Here is a 19,646-nt window from a genome sequence, read left to right on the forward strand (position 1 = left end):
ATGAAAATGAAACCTACTTTCTACAGTCCTTCCTGAAGTCTCAGACCCTCCTGTTCTGACAGTTCTGCAATTCAGAGACCAGCCCATTCTGTAGCAGACTTTCTCCAGTCATGGGGAAACTGCACTTCCAAGAGAGTTTTAGAGCCAGACAGGTAGATGGCAAGATTCTCAAGAGTAGCTGTCACTTGAGCCACATCCAAATCCAGCTCCTGACATTCCCAATGTTCTATCCCGGTGATGACTCCAAGGACCATTCCTGAAGTCATGTCCACTGGCTCCCCTCAATATATATTTTTCCATTTCAACGTTTGATGGGGCAACATGAGACAACAAGATGCTCAGAGAAACACTCTTGAGTTCAAATATGTCCCTCAGGATTTATAAAGCAAGGTTTATAAAGCCAGCCTGGAAACTGAAGGAGAATGAACACCATGTCTGGATGTTTCTGGCCAAGATTTGCAGTAGAAGCCAGAGTTAATTTTGTCTCCTATTCCTTTAGCTGAGATGAGCTTCCCAAACTTGTTTGTTGTGTTATAGTCAGTCATGCTTTTGCTGCTGTGGAAGGGAAAGCCACATGATTGCAAGGAACAGTGCAAAGATGTTGGTGAGTCTGTTCAGGGATGAGTTCTGCTCCCTTTAGTATATACTCTCACTGCAAAGAGCACTGTAGCAATTTTAGCTGGACAGCCTTCCCTTCCCTTGTGCGCTACCTGTGGAGGAAGGGTGTTGGTTATTCCTCTATAGTGCCTGCCCTGCCAGGAATTTCCTCCAGAACACTTCACACTTTTATTTCCCCTTCATTTCATCCTTCCATCAGGTGTTTTTCCTTGCTCCTTCAGCCTTGTGGTTTAGCACATTTCCCTCATTCCTTTGATGACTGTGAATGGGAAGTAGAGCCTGTTCCTAATTAGTTCTGATAATGAAGTGTTAACACACTTTTTGCTGTGTAGGTGCAAGTCAGGTACTTCAGAGCTGGAGCCTGTGAGAGGGTTTAATTTCCACTTTTTGCTGTTCCTGGCTTCTCTGCATCAGTGTTCTGCTTGCTCTTAATCTCCTGAGATTTTCTCTTTACAATCCCTTCTGTCCATTTCCTTTTTCTTTTAATCAGCACCTTCCTTATTTTTCCAGTTAATGAAGTACATTAACTGTACACTTTATTAACTAAATGAACTCAAAGATACTGTGGTCAGGTGTGAAGAGCCTTGAATGAGTTTGAATGAAGGCTCTTAAGAATGAATAATTGCTCAAAGATTGTCCCACATTACATGTCTCTGGGAACAGCCTCTGGGAATGAGAAAGTAATTCAGTTGTTGTGTCTTCTTTGCTGGCAAGGATGTCTTTCTTGAGAAGATCAGCAGAAAACCTCAAATCCTCTCATAGTTTAGGTTGACTGCTGTCTGTGGAAGGTATCCCTGCTCGTGGCAGATGATCTGTAGGGTCTCTTCCAATCCAAATCATCCTGTGATTCTGTGATGAGGTAATGCCTGTAGTATAGCAGCTTATTTGTGTAGGGCTGATGAATAGCAAAGTTGGAGGAGTAACCTGTGCTTATTATGTAGTGTTTCTTTGCTTCCTGCTAATTATCTTCTGGAAAGCTAGGCTTCCCTAGTATTCAAGGTGATGTACTGCACAGGTTTCAACATTTCCAGTTAGTGTATATGATGCTCTCTCAGAGATCTGAGTATAGCTAATATCTGAGCCAAAGAACTCAGATGGACAGGGGAGATAATATAATAGGAAATCATTTGACTTCGAAGACTCAGGGCCTTAAAGGTAAAATAAAATCTTAGATTACTTTAACAGGCAGTCAGAATAGAAACTGTACAGCCTTTGGGCTTTAAACTATAACATGGCGAAGTTTGCAGATGGGAATATGTATCTTGAGATGATCATGCATCCTTTATTCTTCCCAAGCTTTTTCCTCATAATGGTGACACTTCTTTCTCATGACCACTATCATTGCATTAAAGGATACATACTGTGGGATCATGGATATTGCTTGATTTTGCTAGTCTCTGAATGTGGCCTTTCATCAGAGGCTTGCTGTGATGAAAAATAAAAAAAATAAAAAGTAATCAAAACCTAAGAAAAAAGCATTGAATGTACTTAGCTAAAAGGTTTTATTATCTCATGAAAATACAACCTTTTCTTTCAGGAGAGGATCCATGGCACAATCTGGAATGAGATTGATGATTTAAAGGCATTCAAGGTGTTGGATCTAGAAGATTTTGAAAAGATGTTCTCAGCGTATCAGAGACACCAGGTAAGAGTGGGTTCTTCCACATTTTGTCTTCCTTGAATACGTAGAGTTGGAAAGAAGGCACACGCTTGATTTTTGCCCATCTACAGTCAGGCTGCATCACTTGCTGCTCTGCCGCGATTAAGAAAATCACAGGACCAAAAGTGTGGAGGTTCAGATTGGATATTAGGAAAAAATTCTTCTGTGAAAGAATGGTTAAGCACTGGAATGGGCTGCTCAGGGAGGTGATTGAGTTGCTGTCCCTGGAGGTGCCCAAGAAACATTTAAATGTTCCTAGGGACATGGTTTAGTGAGGAGATATTGGTGGTAGGTGGACAGTTGGATTAGATGATCTTGGAGATCTTTTACAATCTTGGTGAGTCTATGATTCTATATAGTGGGCAAAGTTGAACCTTCTGTCATCATGATACTTGATGGACCGCTATCAGAAACAACACTTCCCAAGAGGTAATGCCCAATATGACCTCAGTACCCACTGGTTTCCAAAATCTCCTGAACTTTATGCTCATGCTTGCTATCTATCTTTCTCTTATATCTTTTAATTCTCTATTTCCCAATGAAAAAAATCTTTAGTCATCCGAGAACTGCGCAAGGTGACTGAATAAGCTGCCTTTTGCTTTGTATCTTTTTCTCTTTTCGTAAATACCTGGTCCAACTGGCTGGGTGACAGAATCTGTCAAAATGAGAGATAGTAACACAAACGGCATACTTTAAAGGCAACCATTTATTATAATGTTTTTTTTTCCCTCCTCTTTTTCTTGGAAAGCAAGTTACCTTCAATCCATCTATCTCCATTGAATTAGATTTAACAGGAGAGAGATTGTACTCCCTGAACTCCTCCAGCTTTCTGTTTCTGTTTCTGGAACATGCTTGGAGAACTTCAATCTTTCCTATTTTGCAGAATCAGATAATTTCTTTGGAATTTTAGGAAAAGACACAGACATGATTGTCATAAACAGCCTGTATGATTAAGCCCCACAATAATAATGGTAATTTCATTGTTATCATTCACTATTTTATTCAGTACCTCAGAATGAACACAGAATGAAGTCCCTTGCCTTTGGACTTTTCCATTCATTTCTCTCCCTCATTATCATTTTTTCCTATCAGATTCAATAAACATAATTAATAACTTTTCTGATTTACTAGCTCACAATCATCTAGGTAAGCATCACATCTTGGACTGTGAAGACTGCAATGTTGCCTATTGCATGATGGCATTCAATTTCTTATTCTGCTCCTGCAAATAGCTGTTGAAGTGTGTCCCTCTCTATCTCTGCAAATCTCATTCACTGAAATAAAAAACTAGTTCACAGATAGGAAGAAAGGCACATGAAACTGCACTGCTGTAGAAGACTGGGTGTAGACCCTGTGCCAGTAGCTTAGTTATAGCAGAGAGCTTCCAGCTGTTGTGAAAGTAGGCGGACTGCCATCTGTGGACAACAGCAGCCACTGAGGTGCCATTCTAATGTAGTGGTTTTGTGCCAGCATGTGGCATTTGAGGTGCAAACGCTGCAGCTTCCTCTCCAGAAATGATCTTCCAAAGCCTTGCCACGTTTGTTACCCCAGATATAAATTCAAAAATGTACTGGTCAATGTACTGGTCTGTTGATTCCTAGTTAGAAACATAGTATTTATGGCTGTGTTACCAACTACTGAAAAGGTGCCTGACATATTCAGCTGTAAACTAGCATGACCCTAAACCTAAACTTTCCCACTGAAATGAAGACATCATCTCAGTGATCTCTGTGGGTCTCAGAACAGTTCTCTCAGTGCTTGTGAAGCAAATTTTATAACAGTGGCTCCAGACACTGGAGTATCACTTATGCAATGTCATCATGGCTTTGTGCAGTACTGATACCCTTCCAGCTTTCATTTTAGTTTCTAATTTCTATTTTTTTTCATTTGTATTTGCTGTTATTACTTTAAGTAATGCTTTCTTTTTCATCCATATTCACTCCAACAAAAACTAAATTCCAAACAACAAATCCTCATATTTCCATTTTCATTTTTTATTTATGTTTTATTTTTATTTTTTCAAAACCAGGCAACCAAAATTGCTTTTGAATCAAATTCTTATGAGAACTTTTCCAATTGATTCACACTTGGTCTTTTCTCCTCTTTTATTTTATTAATACTCAACTCTGGCCAAGCGTGTGTTTACCCTGGGTTTGTGACTTTTAAACTTCCTCCAAATGTCTGTAAAGAAAAATGTCAGTGAAAGCCCTGCTCTTTTGCATCTGAAATGTTGAACGAGTACAGACGAAGATATTTCTTTCTTTGCTGCTATTAATATGATCTTCTTATTTTTTCAGCTTCATTTATATCTAACAGCTTCTTTTTTTTTTTTTTAATGATGAAGGATCTCTTCTCCTCTCTCAAGCCCAGTATGTCGTTTTGGGTGGCTGTTTAGGAAAAGGAAAATTGTTCAGTGTACAGAAGGTTGGAGCAAGAGTTCTTACACGTGTCTTTTGACTTTGCTCCAATCTGACTGTGTAATATTGACCTTTTTGTTCAGTATATCTGATGTTTTCCTGGAGTATGGAGTAAGTCATGAAATAGTTGGTGTCTGTTAGCCAGTACTGCTGTAGGGTTCTTTTTTAGTAGTTACACGGTGCTTTTGGCTCTAAGTTGTTGGCTCTTAGTTGTTAAAGCTATAATGTGCCATTGAAACAAGTTGTTACTATGAAAGGCAAACTGTGCCTGTGCGTTAGGGGAGGAGAACTGACCCTTCATTTTTAACCTTGGCAGTTCTTTCAGTAAGGCTCTGGACTAGATTTGTAAAGGTATTTGAGCATTATCCTAGTTAATGTTTCTAGACCTTAGAGATTTATGGTTTGGAAACTGAATTTATTCATTTCAGAAAAGACCTAGAACTCTTATTTCCCTAACACCTGCTGATTTAAAATATGTAAAGAAGTGCTGAAATACCTTTAAACCATGTGGGCCAGTATTATTTGCTAAGCATTTTATTCTCTTAGAAAACAGTCTGTGTCTAAATTCAGCTGCCTTGTTAAACTTGGTGTACTTCTCTGTGACTGACTTTTGGCGTGTTTCCTTCTTTGTTATTTGTGGCTGCTGTCTGCATAGGACCTGCTAACTAACCCCTCTTCCTGCAAGCAGGTGAGTATCACTGTCTGCCTTCTGATCCTCTCACAGTGCTTGGGAAGGAGATGCTACACCATGCTGTCATAGGATCATGCCTCATCTCATTCCAGTCTTTCATAGGTCCTTATACCTCTGCTTCCTGGGTGGAGAAGGTAGTAAAAACAATTTTGTCATTTGTGCCAGCTCTGTTATAGAAAGATATAGTTCCTGTTCAATTAGCTGTAATCACTCTGTGGTTTCTGCTGGTGACTCTGTAGCTCCCCTTAGGATGATTCTGAGCAAAAAGATCAGAAGCAAAGTGTCTCTCATTTTATTCATTATCTAAGCAAAATTTTGGGGAGAGACTTTTGAGAAGAGCAAGACTCTTACAAAGGGATTTTTGAGATGTCATGACAAGGAAATTTTTGAGATGTCATGACAAGTGTCCTGGTGGCATACAATGGAAAGTATGGAAAGCAAGAAAGCAGTTCTTGCTGTGAGTACTCAGGGGACTGCAACTAGAAAGTTTCCTCTGTTGCTGGAAGAGACTAATAAATGCATCTAGGCCACAAACAATTTATCATCGTGGCAATGTGTACCATAAAACAAGTCTATGTGATAGAGTAGATTTTTGAATTTGTAATTAAAATCTCAAATCGGAAAGACTGTTTGAAATATACAGCACAATGTTAGTCCACATAGACTGTAAAGAATAATGTGAAAAATGTTGGGAGACTGTTTTGTAGTTTGACAACAGCTCCAGCTGTTCTTGCTCTGTGTGTTTGGCTTATCCCACAAAAACTGGTCACTACTGCCTCCTTGCTCTTCTTTTTCTGTGTCTAAGAGAACACAGATAGTGTACATGCAATCTGTTTTCCTTCAGTTAAGTTTGCAATCTGGCTTCAGTAAAACCTGAAGCTTCATCTGCTTTTGCTTACACAGAACTCCAAATGTCTATAAATACTCTCTCCTCAATATGAGTTTGGAGAGAATATATTTTTAGATGAGACTAGGCCACTCCTTATGACCAAGGAGTGGGCCATGTCTGAATAGTTCAGGTATTCATCTGTGTTGAACCTTCAGGGCTGGGGAATTGAAGCGGGATGGAGACTGTTACACTAATCCCTCCTGCATGGCTTTAGGGGAAGACATCTGAACACACTGCATAGCCAAGCCTTGAAATACACAGTATGTAGCCAAGCCCTGAAATTACTTTATTTTTTTTCTTTTTCCTTGGGATGGGTGCTGTATAATGGTAACCAGCTGTACTTGTCTGCAAACACTAGCTAGTGAGAGACAGTGAAGCTTTTAAATTGGGAACAAAGCACGGACCTACCGGTACCTTGCTTGCCTCTCAGTGTTCAGCAGCTGCCCATTTCCCTATTCCCCTGCCCTCCACCGCAAAAACTGAGGAAATTCAGAAAAATTGGACATCTCTGCATACATCCTGGGGGTGCACTGCTCTTCTGTTTTGTTAGTTTTCCTCAAAAATAATAAGCTTCCTAAATGTTCATTTTTTTTCCTTCCTTAGAAACTCTTTTTGATTTGTCCGGTAGTTTTGTGTTTTCTTTCTTTCCCAACTAGACACTCTGGGCTTCTCAAGCAGAACTATAGTATGCATGTATTTGCCTAATGGATTGTACCTGCTTATAATGCTACTTCATATTGGTAGTGGCTCACTGCAACACATTTGCATGTGGTTGTATGAATCCTTTGTGTATCCAGAAGCAGCACAGGCTCGCTGTGGCTGTACCATGAACTAAAATGGGAAGTAACAATATGAATCTCTCCAGGGTTTACATTTAAATTTCAGATACGTGAGTATTAAAAAATCTCTTGAAATTGATTAATTAGGAGAGCAGTAAACCGTTCAAAAGCATCATACCTCATATTAGGAGTTAGTAACTCAAAACAGACACTAACATAAGTAGGATCTGAGCTGAAGAACTTTCAGTCCAAGGTATTAATTCTAGAAATTGCACACTTATCACAGTCTTACATTTTTCCATGGGTTGACAACACTCAGAGACAGGGCACTGGACAGGACGCAGAAGGTCCAACCCAGCATGTTTGCTGTTATGTCCAATGGAAGAGATCATGTTAATAATTTGACGGATGCATTCAGAGCTGATTATACTAGTCAGTTTCAAAATCTCAAGGAATGATAATGAATGTAATGAAAAGTCATTTTTAAAGAAATTCTAACAACAGCTAGCTGGGAAGATAAAAGCCATCCTGTTTCCAGTTTCCTCTGCTGATTACTTGGGAGCTATTATGCAAGATTATAACTTCTTATCATTACCTCTATTTCTGTTTAAGGAATGGTGTTAAAAGATGCAAAATGGAATTACAGAAAGCCAATCTCTAGAAGTATCACAAAATTCATGCCTGGTATTTAGGCAGGACAAGGAGTCAGAGACTTGTGGATGATCAGGCTAGGTCTGCAATTAGTTTCTGTCTATGCTCTGTATCTAACATTTTGGACTGGTATTTTCCAGGGTAGTGAGTTTGGCAGTGGAGATATACATAAAAGCTTGAGAAAAGTTGTTTTCTCCATATTTAATTGTATTAATTCATCTAAAAAGAGAAGCTAGTTCGAATATAATTGTTGGTGACTAAATAAGTATATAGTATGATGAAGGCTGTCTTGCCCTACTGTTTGTCTCTCACATGCAGCATGGATAAGATTGGTCCAATGGCAGCCTTAAGAGATGATGAAAGGATGCTTCCTGATTGGGCTGCAGCATTTCAGAAGCACTGTGCAACCTTTGCAAAAGATATCCAGCTGAAGGATATGCTATGATACTAGTGGGCTTTGCCAGACGTGCCCAGTTTTTCTGTCAGACTAGATTTACGTTAATAATCTACATAATAATATCACAACTGTTCATAGAGTGAATCCTGTAAGTTAGAATCAGATCCAGTATTTGGTGATCTTACAGGTGATAATGAATGACTCATGTCTGTCTAGTAGTGCAGGCTCTACCTACATGTTTTCTGGCCTTCATGCTTCCTTTTCTCATCATGCGGGTGGATTTGCCCAAGTTGGGATTTTTTTTCATCATACTGAACAGACTCTATCAGCATTGGGTGAGTAGATAAGGAAAAACATGATACTGACTGTCTTCCCCCCCTTTTTTGAATTATACACAGAAAGAGATGGGTTCAACAGAAGACCTTTACCTCTCCACACGAAAGGTGAAAGAGCTCTCTGTGATTGATGGCCGGAGGGCCCAGAATTGTGTCATTCTCCTTTCCAAGTAAGTGTGCTAAGTCTTAGCTGACAACATAAGCTGTGGTCAACACAGAGGCAAGAGGGGAGTGGAATTTAACAAATGGACATGTACTTTTTCTTACCTAGACCTGTTGTCCAATACCTGTAGCACTTCAAACAAAATTCTTTTGCAGCTTAATAAATGCACAAGAGCACAAGTGCCTTTGTGAAGTGTTAGCTCTCTTAGTATGCACACATGCGCACACAATTGTTTATTAAGCAGGTAGACATAGAAAACAGAATGTATCTGAACACATCACTAGAAAGCTATTGGTACTTATGGGCAGATGAAATGAGCTGGTTGGCAGTGCTTCCACTTCACTTTAAGTGGTGTGTCTCCCATGTGGTTTGTATGTCAATTAGCTCAATTTGTTCTGTATGTTGTTTTTCAAATGTTGCTGTAAACATCTCCTTGGAATACAGCAGTGTTGAGAGTGGTGATAATCTTTATCATTCATCAGAAAGTTGGCAAATATAAGAAAAGGTACTCAAGAACTAGGTCTTTTATTTGTAAATTAGGCTTTGGAAAGCATGATTCAACTTTGAATGCTCTTCTAATGACCCTGTATCTTCAGATGTTGTGACATCAGAGATATCTGTATGTTTTTCATGACTTTCTGCCAACCTGTGTGCTGGGCTGGATATCTGTCACTAAACAGCAAATTTGTACAGGGATGGAACCACCTGACAATCTTACCTTCCCTGTCAGAGCAGGAAGCAAGACTGGGAAACCTGGGTAGTACTGAGCATGAAAACTGTTCCAGTGATTAGCAGAAAATGTAGCTTTGTGTGATTGTCTGCTCTAGCAAGGTAACAGTTAAAAGCAACGCTGCAGCCAGACCACCAGGACTGGAGTGAGTTCTTTCTACTGTTTGGTGAAAACCGTGGAGGCACTCATTATGCTACGTATGTGGCATTAGCCTACATGTCAGCAGGACCCCTACCATCCAAACCAGCAAGGAGGGAAGGCTTATGTTTCTCTCTCTGCAGTAGTCGCCAATGCATGTTTTTGCTCATGCTGGCAGCTGACTGCAGGCTGGTCCAGAGGGATGCTGAAGGTATAGGGGCAACAGGATTTTCGTGCTGTTTGACAGACCTGTGAAATTGTATCTGGGGAGCAGATTAAGTCATATGAGCGCATGAAATGCTTCCTGGAGTGGTAGCATAATGTGTACAGGTGGCTGGGCTATGGAGGATCCAAGAAAGTGGTCCGTGAGTTGCTGTGACACTAGATGTCTATTTTTAAATATCTTCTATTCCATAAACAGGAGCAGCAGCATGCTTTTTACTATTCACTTCTTCTGCTATGCAAGTCTAGTCTACCCTTTCCTAAGGAGTTCTCTCTGAACAGTGAGAGAGAGAGAAAAGACAGTCCCCATGATGTGTCATACCTCCTGTTGCCTCCAGAGAAGTGATCTTGGTGCACCAGCTTTGCATTTCAGGGTATGCAGCATGTGATCACTCCAGGTGTGCCATGAAGCCAGTATGTGTTGAGTTGCTAGTTTGGAATCAAGAGCTGAAAAGCTTCTCCACCAAGAAATAATCTGGTCTTATTGTTAGCAGGCCTAACAATGCCTGCCAGTTTGCACTGTGTCCTGTTAACTTTGCTGTCACCAGAGCTATCATTAACTTAGATGGTTTCATGCTTGTCACAGATAACTTGATAACTTTACATCCAGGATATATAAAGTATCTCATAGCTTGGACCAGGATTGCTTCTTCTCCCCAAATCTCCCTTTCAGAGGCAAATAGAAAAACAAAAATATTTGGGAACTAAAATGGCACCTCTGTATTCATGTCTCTTACTGCACTTTCTGCTCAGATGAATCTGTTGTTGAAGTTAGCAATTGGGAGGGTTGGCTGCAGACAGTAATCAAAAGGATTATACAACCCCACTGCAGTTTTTTTTTCATTATCCCAGTGCTTCTTCCTCTAGGCTAAACCCAAAGAGAGAGATGCTTCTAGCCAAGTCTTCCCTGGTTACTGCCATGTCCTTGCTTCTCCTGCAGTGCACCTTACACATGTGCATGTGGGTGTGCAGACACATGCAGTGAGAAAATATTTTAAAATGGTGACAAACAAAGAGAGTTTGAGCAACCCTGAGCTGCAGCCCCAGCTTTCAGGTTGCCACAGTATCTGCCAACAGCTGTTTCCAATTTACTCTTACTGTGCACATATCCCTGTAGTTTATTCCTCCTTTGTTTACACTAAACTGCCGTGTCCTTTAAAGTAAAATAGCTGCATGGGCTGGGTTTTCTTTCCCTCCACTACTCAAATGTTTTTGTTTTACTAACACTGTGTTAGAAGGGGTCAGGCAGAGCTCATATTTCATATGATCCAACAAGCCAAAATCTAGCTAGAGTGAGAAATAGATGTCTCTTGCTTTGTTTCATGGAGAAACTGGAGCATGGTAAACTGAAAAGAGATGAAAATTGAATTGTTAACTATTTTTTGCTAACAGTGAGGAGATTCATAGGACTTCCTCCCTGTTCTCATCTCAATTTTCATTGAAAAAAAAAACCTTTTTTTTCAGCAACTTGATAGCAACATTTTTCAGTTTTCCTTCAGTGGGAGGATGTAATAGTTCTTGTTTAATGGAATCTGATGGATCTAGAACCAAGTTCTTTCCCATAGGCCAACTGTAAAGATTTGAACAGGCACAAGATCAGTTTATCTCACAGTGTTTCCAGTAGGCTATAATTCAACCAAGGCATGGAACCATCTGTCTGTGGTGAGTCCAGGCGCCCACTGTCTTCAAATCTGGCTTTCTTAATGGTGTTTCCAACATACAGTTATTTCTGTCACTCTGGAAACCTGCTATCCCTCATGAATTTCCTGATGTCTTCAGTTTCCACCAGGCTGGAGAATTTACTGTCAGACTTGTGTGGTCTGGAAGAGCCATCCCAAATCCCTGTGCTCCCCTGCTTTTGCTTCACAGCTGGAAACTTCTCTGACCTCTCTCACCAGTATGGCTTCTCTTTCCTTTCATTACTTAAATAACAGATAGTATTTTCACTGCTCTAGTGTTTTTATTGTACCGCATCTTAAAATGTTCCTTACAGAATTTGCCTATGGCTTGTATCTCTTACTGTTCTGTTCTGTGAAATGCTCTGCAGAGGTCTGGTCTTATGAGAAACATCACTCACATGGAGCATGAAGGTTGGCTGTATACTTATGGAATTTTTTTGGACAAGTTATTTTGCTTGAAATCCAGTAAAATGATTATGTCAGAGTTGTTCCGAGATGTATTTGTTATTCCTGTGGCCCAGCGGGTCAGCAGTAACCCTCTCAAGAGGCTGGAAACAGTAGGAATGCAAGGAAAATGTCATAAATACAGTTAGTAGCAGAAGACTGCACAATCTGACTGAACAAAAATAATTTTGAGTGTTAATCTCATAGTAGCTATTATCTGTGAACCAGGCTTAGCAAGTTGCTGTACTAAAAGTTTGTGTCTTTCATGATTGTTGTTTTGAACATCTATCAATGAGGGAGAAGGGACTTGTGCAGCACTTCCAACCAGAGTACTGAAGAGACCGAGTGTTTTTCTCACGTAGCTGTGCCTCCTCAGAGTTTCTAAACCCCTTTAGTTCACACGTTAAAGGGATCAGACAGTGTTGATGTCCATGTGCTGTCTGTGCAGTTCCTCAACCCCCGGGTGCTTTTCTGCCATATGGCAATACACTTTTCACCCTTATTTTAAGGCAGATTCTAAGTACTATGATAATTTGGGGGTATGATAATCCCCAGAGTTAAACTTAACATATCAGTCAGTGTCATTCTGTCTTAAATCATGAATAGGAAACAGGGTTGTGATAAAAGATGAACAACTGTCTCATCAACATGTCAACGTCATCTGGGGATTCCCAAGTTTGGCCCTGCTTGGCTTGGAAAGATGGCATCTCAGATACTTCTTTGTAGGAAATTGAGAGTGTGTGGATGCAGAGTATCTTGGTCACTCATGAGCTTTCTCTGAATAAGAAAAAGAAAAGAGAAGGCTGTTTGCTTATGCACTTAGCAAAATATTTTCACAATGAAGTACTGAAAATGCACTGGTATATTTTTGCCCTATATGTTGATACAGTGGCGCAAGTTGTATGTGATAGAAGTCCCCACTGTTGTTCCCAAACTGTTACGACATCGTCGTCTTTCACTGACAAGATGTGTTGGCAGCTGAGATAAACTATGAAAAGAGAGGTTTCTCTCCTAGGTTAACTTGCAGTTAGACCAGCCTAATGTTCCTGAACGCTTTTTCTGAAAGGAGGAAGAGAGATTTATTTTTCCTGCCTTTATGGTTTACCAACAGTGAGTTTTCCCAGAATGCAGCTATTTAACATCAGCCTGCAGCTTGGCAGTTGTACAGTGCCTTAGGAGAGCTCAGTAGTACCAGTCACAAAATTTGAGACTGAATTCACTGTTAACCTGTGTGAAATGAGTTGTGGAGATGGAACAGTCTGTGATCAATAAAAGCTAAAAATTGAGTGAGCCTCCACAAAGTGGCCTTAGTTAAATATGTGGAGAAATGCACATGTTTGAGGTCATGCTTATACATGAGGAAGGGCAAGGCCCATTTCACTGTTTTCAGCTAGCAGCAACAGTGTCACAGCTACAACTGCTAGCATCTTCACAAGCATTGTGATTTAGTTCAGTCTTGATATGCATTAAAACCAGTCCCTTTCTGTAAAGAAAAAGAAAGAGTGGGAATGAGATACTAATGTAGCTGCAACACCATTCAAGGTTCTCTGGTATCAGGCAGACAAGCTGCTTTCTTAAAAGCTAAGCAAAATCCAAGGAACAAAACCCATGAAGTGACTCACTCCTTCATATGTGGAGGGAGATGGTTAATAAGCCACAAATATTCTGTTTTGATCCATGGAAGAGGGGAATGAAGGGGGGAGGTTACTGTGATTTAAATCAATGGATATATTTAAGAAGGAAAAATGAGTGAGCATTGGGTGTCTGCAAGGGAAGCTGATGTAAAGCTGCAGCATGTCTCCCAGGCATGTTCAGAGACAGGCTGCTGACTTTCTCCAAGAGGACGAAACAATAAACCACTTGATGTCTTCGAGTGAAGCTGGTGTTAAATCAGCCGAGGTGTCCTGGGGAGATTAGTGATGAATTACCCAGCAGAGTCAATAGAGATTATTTATGAAGCCGGAGGGGATAGAGGGAGGCAGCTTAAGTACCATATCAGAAGTTATTTGGTACTTGTTGAATTTTAACATTGCTTGAAGATGACTCAAGCAGTTGGACTTCTATATACTGCCACAAGATGTATGGGTAAGGGGAGAAGGAGGGAGTATTCTCAGTAAAGATCCTTTCCGCTGCTCTTTTGACTGGCGTCAGGCTGCTCTTGAACAAAACCACGGTCAGTATCTATGCTCTGAATGAGTGTGCTGAGGAAAGAGGCGCAGTCTTTTCTCCTGGTTACGTTTATTTCCTAAGTTCTGGTGCCAGGATTGTTGCTTTGATTAAAAATTGTGAGGTAGAGAGAATGCAGCTTGAATTGTACACTGTTCTGGATAGAGTTGTCTCCAGCTGCTGGAGGAAGATCTGCGAAGCTTGTAAGAAAGTCATTGCAAACTTTTCAGTAGACACTTGATTTACTGAAATGTAATTTCTGCAGTGTAATTTTTTGGGCTGCAATTCTGCATTAATTTGCTGCCTGTACCTCATGAGTTTTAGGCTCTGAGGGATGCCTCTATTTAGTTCTGAATGGAAAAAGTTTATGCATCTGCTTTAGGTTCCTCTTTAATCACTTCACCTGTTTCTGTTTAAAAGCAGCACATCTGTTTCACATTACCACTGTCCATCTTTACGATCTACTGCATGACTGAGCATTAATTTTGAAGATACAAGAAAAATCACATGATTAAGAATTCTTTGGCCAGTTATTCAGACAGTTTTTACTGGAAAGATCCCTGTTAACTGCTGTTGACACTTACAACTCTTGAGATATGTCCTACCTCAAAGAAGCCTGCTTTGGAAGAGTAAGCTTGTTTTGCCATAAAACCTTCTGTACTAGTAATTGGATTGGTAATAATCGAGGATGCACACCTGCAGGCATCATGACCCCATTAGAGGCCTGTAAGTGACTAAGTTAAACTGCTTCTCAGCAGGGGGCTGGCAAGCTTTCTGGTTCTCTCCACTGTGGGCTAAACCATCCAAGCCAGATGTTTTTCTGTGGATGGCTGGGCACAGAATCATTCAAGAAATCAAAGTGTTTGTATAACTGTCTGTCCTTGGGGCTCTCCATTATTTTTGAACAGATGATGTTTTCAAGTGTATTTAGTAATGATAAATGGCAACAAACAGCGGAGCTTGGAATCTGAAGTCCTCAGGCTCCTGGACAGAATAGTGAAATCCACAGTAATGTGAGCCACACTTTCTGTGTTGTTAATGTGCCTCAGACCTCTCTGTTTGGTCATATTTATTGGGTCCCCAAACACACACACAGGATCTCTGTGTAAAAAGGTGGTCAGTGTACTAATTGTTTGAATTATTTTCATGGAAAAAAGACACTTTTTTTTTTTTTTTTTTTTTTTCTTTCCATAAATCTCAAGTGAGAGTAGCAACATCATCACTGACAAAAATCCTGGTGTTCGTGGGTTGGCCTCTTGTCTCTCCTACACACTGTGCCTGTGTCACAAGATACAAGCCCTCTGTGTGGAGGCTACATTCTGGAAAATGTAAAGGTGCACTTTGTGACACATTCCAAAAGTGCAGGCACCCAAATTGTCTCGTTATGTGTATGTGTGTCTGCTAAGAGCCAGGCCTACGCCCAAAAATAAGATTCTCAAGAGTCGTGCAGTCACAGAATTTGATCAACTCAGGGTCATGCAACCATAGACTTCATAATTCATGATTATTAAAGCCAAAAGAAACTTTAACTTTCTGATCAAGAATGTAGGGTTTTATGCAGAAGCCTGTATACTGAGGTTTGTTGTTTTGATCTTGAGTGAAAACTGATGACCTGAAGTAAAAAGTTTGCAGCCTGAACTCTAAACATTCTAATCCTTTTATTTCTCAAATATGGCCCTGTTCTGAAGGTTTTGGGGTAATTCTTATTTAGCTGTTATCAGTTTGCCTTCCTTGTCAAAAGTGGACAGCTAGCAGTGAACAATTAGGAGCACAGTGAGTGTAATTAGTTAAGGCGTGTAATATTTAAAAGCTTTTGAGTTTCTGCTGATTCATATTCTGGTTTCCAGCTGTTGGTTGTATTGTGCAATATTAAAGTGTTTTAAGTTTCTCAGATTTAGTAATATTTCCTGTCTGTAAAAATAAAGCTTTCTTTTGCTTTTACATACAAACGTGGTTCTATCCAAATGGCAATTAGCAATGTGAAATTTGAACATGGAGTTGGTTAGCGTGGAAGACAAAAATGTTCTGGCTTGTGCATCAGCCTATCTCATATTTGTATTCACAATTTCTCTTTCTGCTGTTAATTAATTATAATGATTGTAGAAGATCCATGGAGACTGCAGACTTCTCTCTTCAAATATTTATTTTTACACTTTCCTGTTTCAGTCCCAAAATTGAGATTTTATTCTGAATAGTTCTCCCCTATTCTGGTAGGCAGATCAGTGAGGGTGTTGTGAGTGTGGGGTGGTAGTATAGAATTTGTTGCTTGCATATATATTTAATGTCACCTGCACTGAGAACCACCCCTGAATTTCTGGCAGTATATCAAACAGCCTCTCAATGATCCCTAATTTTGACTTGTCTGCCCTGGGTTTCAGTTGAAGACCCTGAAGATTTGTTTTATTGATTTCTTGTTTAGTTGTAACTGATGACTCCTACCTATTGCACACAAATATACCGGACTAGGTGATAAGGAGAATATATTCTTAACACCTCAGACATTAATTAAATAAGCTTATGTTTTTAGGGCTTCTTCCATATTGGATATGAAACATGGACTTGTCTGTGATATCCATTTCTTTTTCAGCTGTGATTGCTAATAGAGTGAACTTAGCAAACACAAACAGATTTGTCACAGAAAGATCAGAATCATTACTTGTTACCTTGGGAGATCCTTTTATATTTAAAAGCTGAGATGAAACATGAGCACACAATCACTTACAAACTATGCAGATTTGCAGTGTTTTTGTGCTGTAAAAAAAATCAGGGAAGTATTTTGATAAAGGAGAAAATTGGAAGCACTTTTGATCTATGAAGATTTGATTTTTGTAAATTCACATGTGTGTAATCAGCGTGGTTTTGATTTACTAAAGTGGATTAATAAAAAGAAAAGTAAAAAAACCCAACAAAACACAAAATAGAAAATCTCAGCCTTTGAAACATAGTTTCAGGTAGAACCTTCCCACAGCTCCTTTGTGTTATTTTTAAGTGCAGCTTTTCAGATTTCCTATTTTCTGAACTGAGTAATTTGAACTTTTCACTAACAGTAGAATGTTGGTACTGTTGAAAGGTTGAAGCTGTCTAATGAAGAAATCAGACAAGCAATCTTGAAGATGGATGAGCAAGAAGACCTAGCAAAAGATATGCTTGAACAGGTAAGATTGCAGTCTTATAAATAAATTTCTCACTGTCTTTTTTTCAGCCAAAGTAAGTGGATGTGTGTGGAGGCTCTGCTAGTCTGTCTGTGGATCTGAAGTGAATGTTATAGCATGAGAAATGCTGTTTTTCCCAATGTGATGAAGTATATCTCCCTTGTTTATCCCTATTTGTGTCAGGTTGAATTGATCCCTTGGGCTTTTGGATTCCAATACCAGTACACTTTTCCTGATGCAATATATGCACATGTTATAGTTGGTATGCTTTGCTGTTATGAACTCTCTTCTTACCTATGACTTTTCTGTGACTTTTACAATCTTTAATTTTTTCTTTTTTCTTAATGTGTTCCCTTGCCCAGCTTTTCCATTGGGAAATGTCATGAGTCAGATTGTGTATGTTGATGGTTAAAGCCAGGACTCTAACCTCTAAGAAGAGAACTTGCATTCTAACTACAATGGTTAGAAAGAAATTGAGAGACTTCTGTCTTCCATTTGTACACTGCATAGCTGGTAGGGAAAGCAAAACAGAACAATTAAAGCACCATTCCTTCATTTTTTTTCCCATTTATAGAGAATGAAAGATGATGTTTTGACCACAGTTGCATAGGATAGAATTCCTTAGGAGGGCACAAAATGTTATAATTCTCACTTCTACGACAAATATAATTACTTGTTTGTATGCAGTCAATGTATTTAATTATATACAAAAAACTATTCCATTTTGGAAATGTACAGCCTGTTTGTCATCTTAACTGAATGTTTGCAGCTGCTTTATGAGTCAGTGCAAACTTCTGATGCTCCACACCTTTTGAGTACCACACTTTTGAAGGGTGGGATGAAATATTAAAGAAATGGTGTAAAGCAAAAGTGCTTCTTGCAAGCAGTTTTTTCCTTGTGGGTGTGCACTGAGGCTGCATGCATGACAGTATTTATAACCAGACTAAAGCACAGCTACCACTAGATATGTGAAAAATCTGTCAAAGTATGAGCTTTTAAGGTCAGCGTATGAATAGCAGCCAGTGTCAGATACACATCTAGTGGCTTGGCAATTGTTTATTGTTTCCACAGAGCAGGGCGGACCCAAGAGGGAGATAGATGGGGCTTTGTGTGCATTCCAAGATATGCACAAGGAGTAGTTCACACTGGTTGGGGTGCGTCCTGTTATTGTATGCACCAGTCTACATAGACTCTCTGCATAGTGCTGTGGGAATCAGAGTTCTTTCTGTACTTCCCTTTGGGTAAGCTGCAGTCGTACTTGGCCTTTAGGATTTAGAAATGGGAAATTCCCCTTTGGAGATGAAAATGAATCTAGTAGGGTCAGTGAAGGACAAAGGCACAACGGCAAGCAGATATTTTGAAAAGGTCAGTTTTGTAGCCGCAGCTGCGCTTGAAGTTACAGTCACATGGCTGAATCAAAGTAATGCTTCCCAGTGGTAACAGATAAAACTCTTGTCTTGGTGTTTGGTTTGTGTCTGCCATTCCAGCTGCTGAAGTTTGTTCCTGAAAAGAGCGATACCGACCTGCTGGAGGAGCATAAACATGAAATAGAGCGCATGGCTCGGGCGGATCGTTTCCTCTTTGAGATGAGCAGGTCTGTTCAACACATTATGGGAAAAAGCACTGAGGGCTTCTTGGAAGCACCTGTAATTGTTGTTAAAAATGGATCATCTGGCACTGAGGGGGAATGTGCAAGAGATTATGGGCCAACATTATACCTTGCATTTTCCAGAAGCCTTCCAATGTTACAAATGTTTTTCTTCATTACACAAACTTTTCATTGATAATAAACACTCTCCATGCTGTCACTTAAGGACAATCCCCTGATGACAAGCAGAAACCTGTCTCCCCTGCCTAGCTTTGTTCACAGAAAAAGGGATTTCATGGCTCTATATTTTGAGAGCAGTGGGAGTCCTTCCAGCTCCTTTTCACCTGGAGCTCATGCATTCAGGCTCTCTGTTTTTCTAACAGTGTTGTTTAAGTAGAGTTAGGTGTTTGAACTGTGTTTGCAATCCCATGCACAGGTATTTTGGCTCTCAACACTCAGCCGTAAGGTTATGTAGGCAGCATACTGGCCCAGGGCTTCAAAATATGGTTCAAGTTCAGTGTTAATTTTACTCTACCCTTTGTGTAGGATTGACCACTATCAGCAGCGACTCCAAGCATTGTTCTTCAAGAAGAAGTTTCCAGAGAGGCTGGCAGAAGCAAAGCCAAAAGTGGAAGGTATGATTAAAGGCTCTGCTAGGGGTTGGGTAAATGGGCAAGGAAGGTAAAGAGAGGCTTTTCTTCAAAGGAATCGTTACATCTGTGCTGTGGTTGTAAAGCCAGCGAATGCAAGACATGCAATGCACTGGGAAGCAAATTCTGTATGATGGTGTTCCACTCAACTGACTTCATAAAGTGTTGTTGTTGTTACGCTGTAAATATGACCTGACAGGTGTCATTGCGCTATCAGATATTGCTGAACTGACAAAAGCTTCCATGGCCCTTCTGTGCAGGTCAGCCTTCCCTTCTC

General features: G+C 40.0%; 1 protein-coding gene across 6 annotated transcripts in view; it reads left to right on the forward strand.

Annotated features, from left to right (window-relative positions):
* The window catches only part of DAAM2 (dishevelled associated activator of morphogenesis 2), a 189,276-nt gene that overhangs the window by 145,744 nt on the left and 23,886 nt on the right, over positions 1–19,646 (forward strand). For 5 of the 6 annotated variants that reach the window (XM_052683179.1, XM_052683171.1, XM_052683160.1 and 2 more), the window contains 6 exons: positions 2,156–2,263; positions 5,351–5,383; positions 8,501–8,607; positions 17,050–17,134; positions 18,619–18,725; positions 19,266–19,354. In XM_052683179.1, coding sequence (XP_052539139.1) covers positions 2,156–2,263; positions 5,351–5,383; positions 8,501–8,607; positions 17,050–17,134; positions 18,619–18,725; positions 19,266–19,354 — 529 coding nt within the window. The remainder of the gene's footprint in view (positions 1–2,155; positions 2,264–5,350; positions 5,384–8,500; positions 8,608–17,049; positions 17,135–18,618; positions 18,726–19,265; positions 19,355–19,646) is intronic. The other variant, XM_052683189.1, reaches the window with a different exon arrangement.

The sequence above is a fragment of the Tympanuchus pallidicinctus genome, unplaced genomic scaffold, assembly GCF_026119805.1.
Source record: "Tympanuchus pallidicinctus isolate F22 unplaced genomic scaffold, pur_lepc_1.0 scaffold1, whole genome shotgun sequence".
Lineage (NCBI taxonomy): Eukaryota > Metazoa > Chordata > Aves > Galliformes > Phasianidae > Tympanuchus > Tympanuchus pallidicinctus.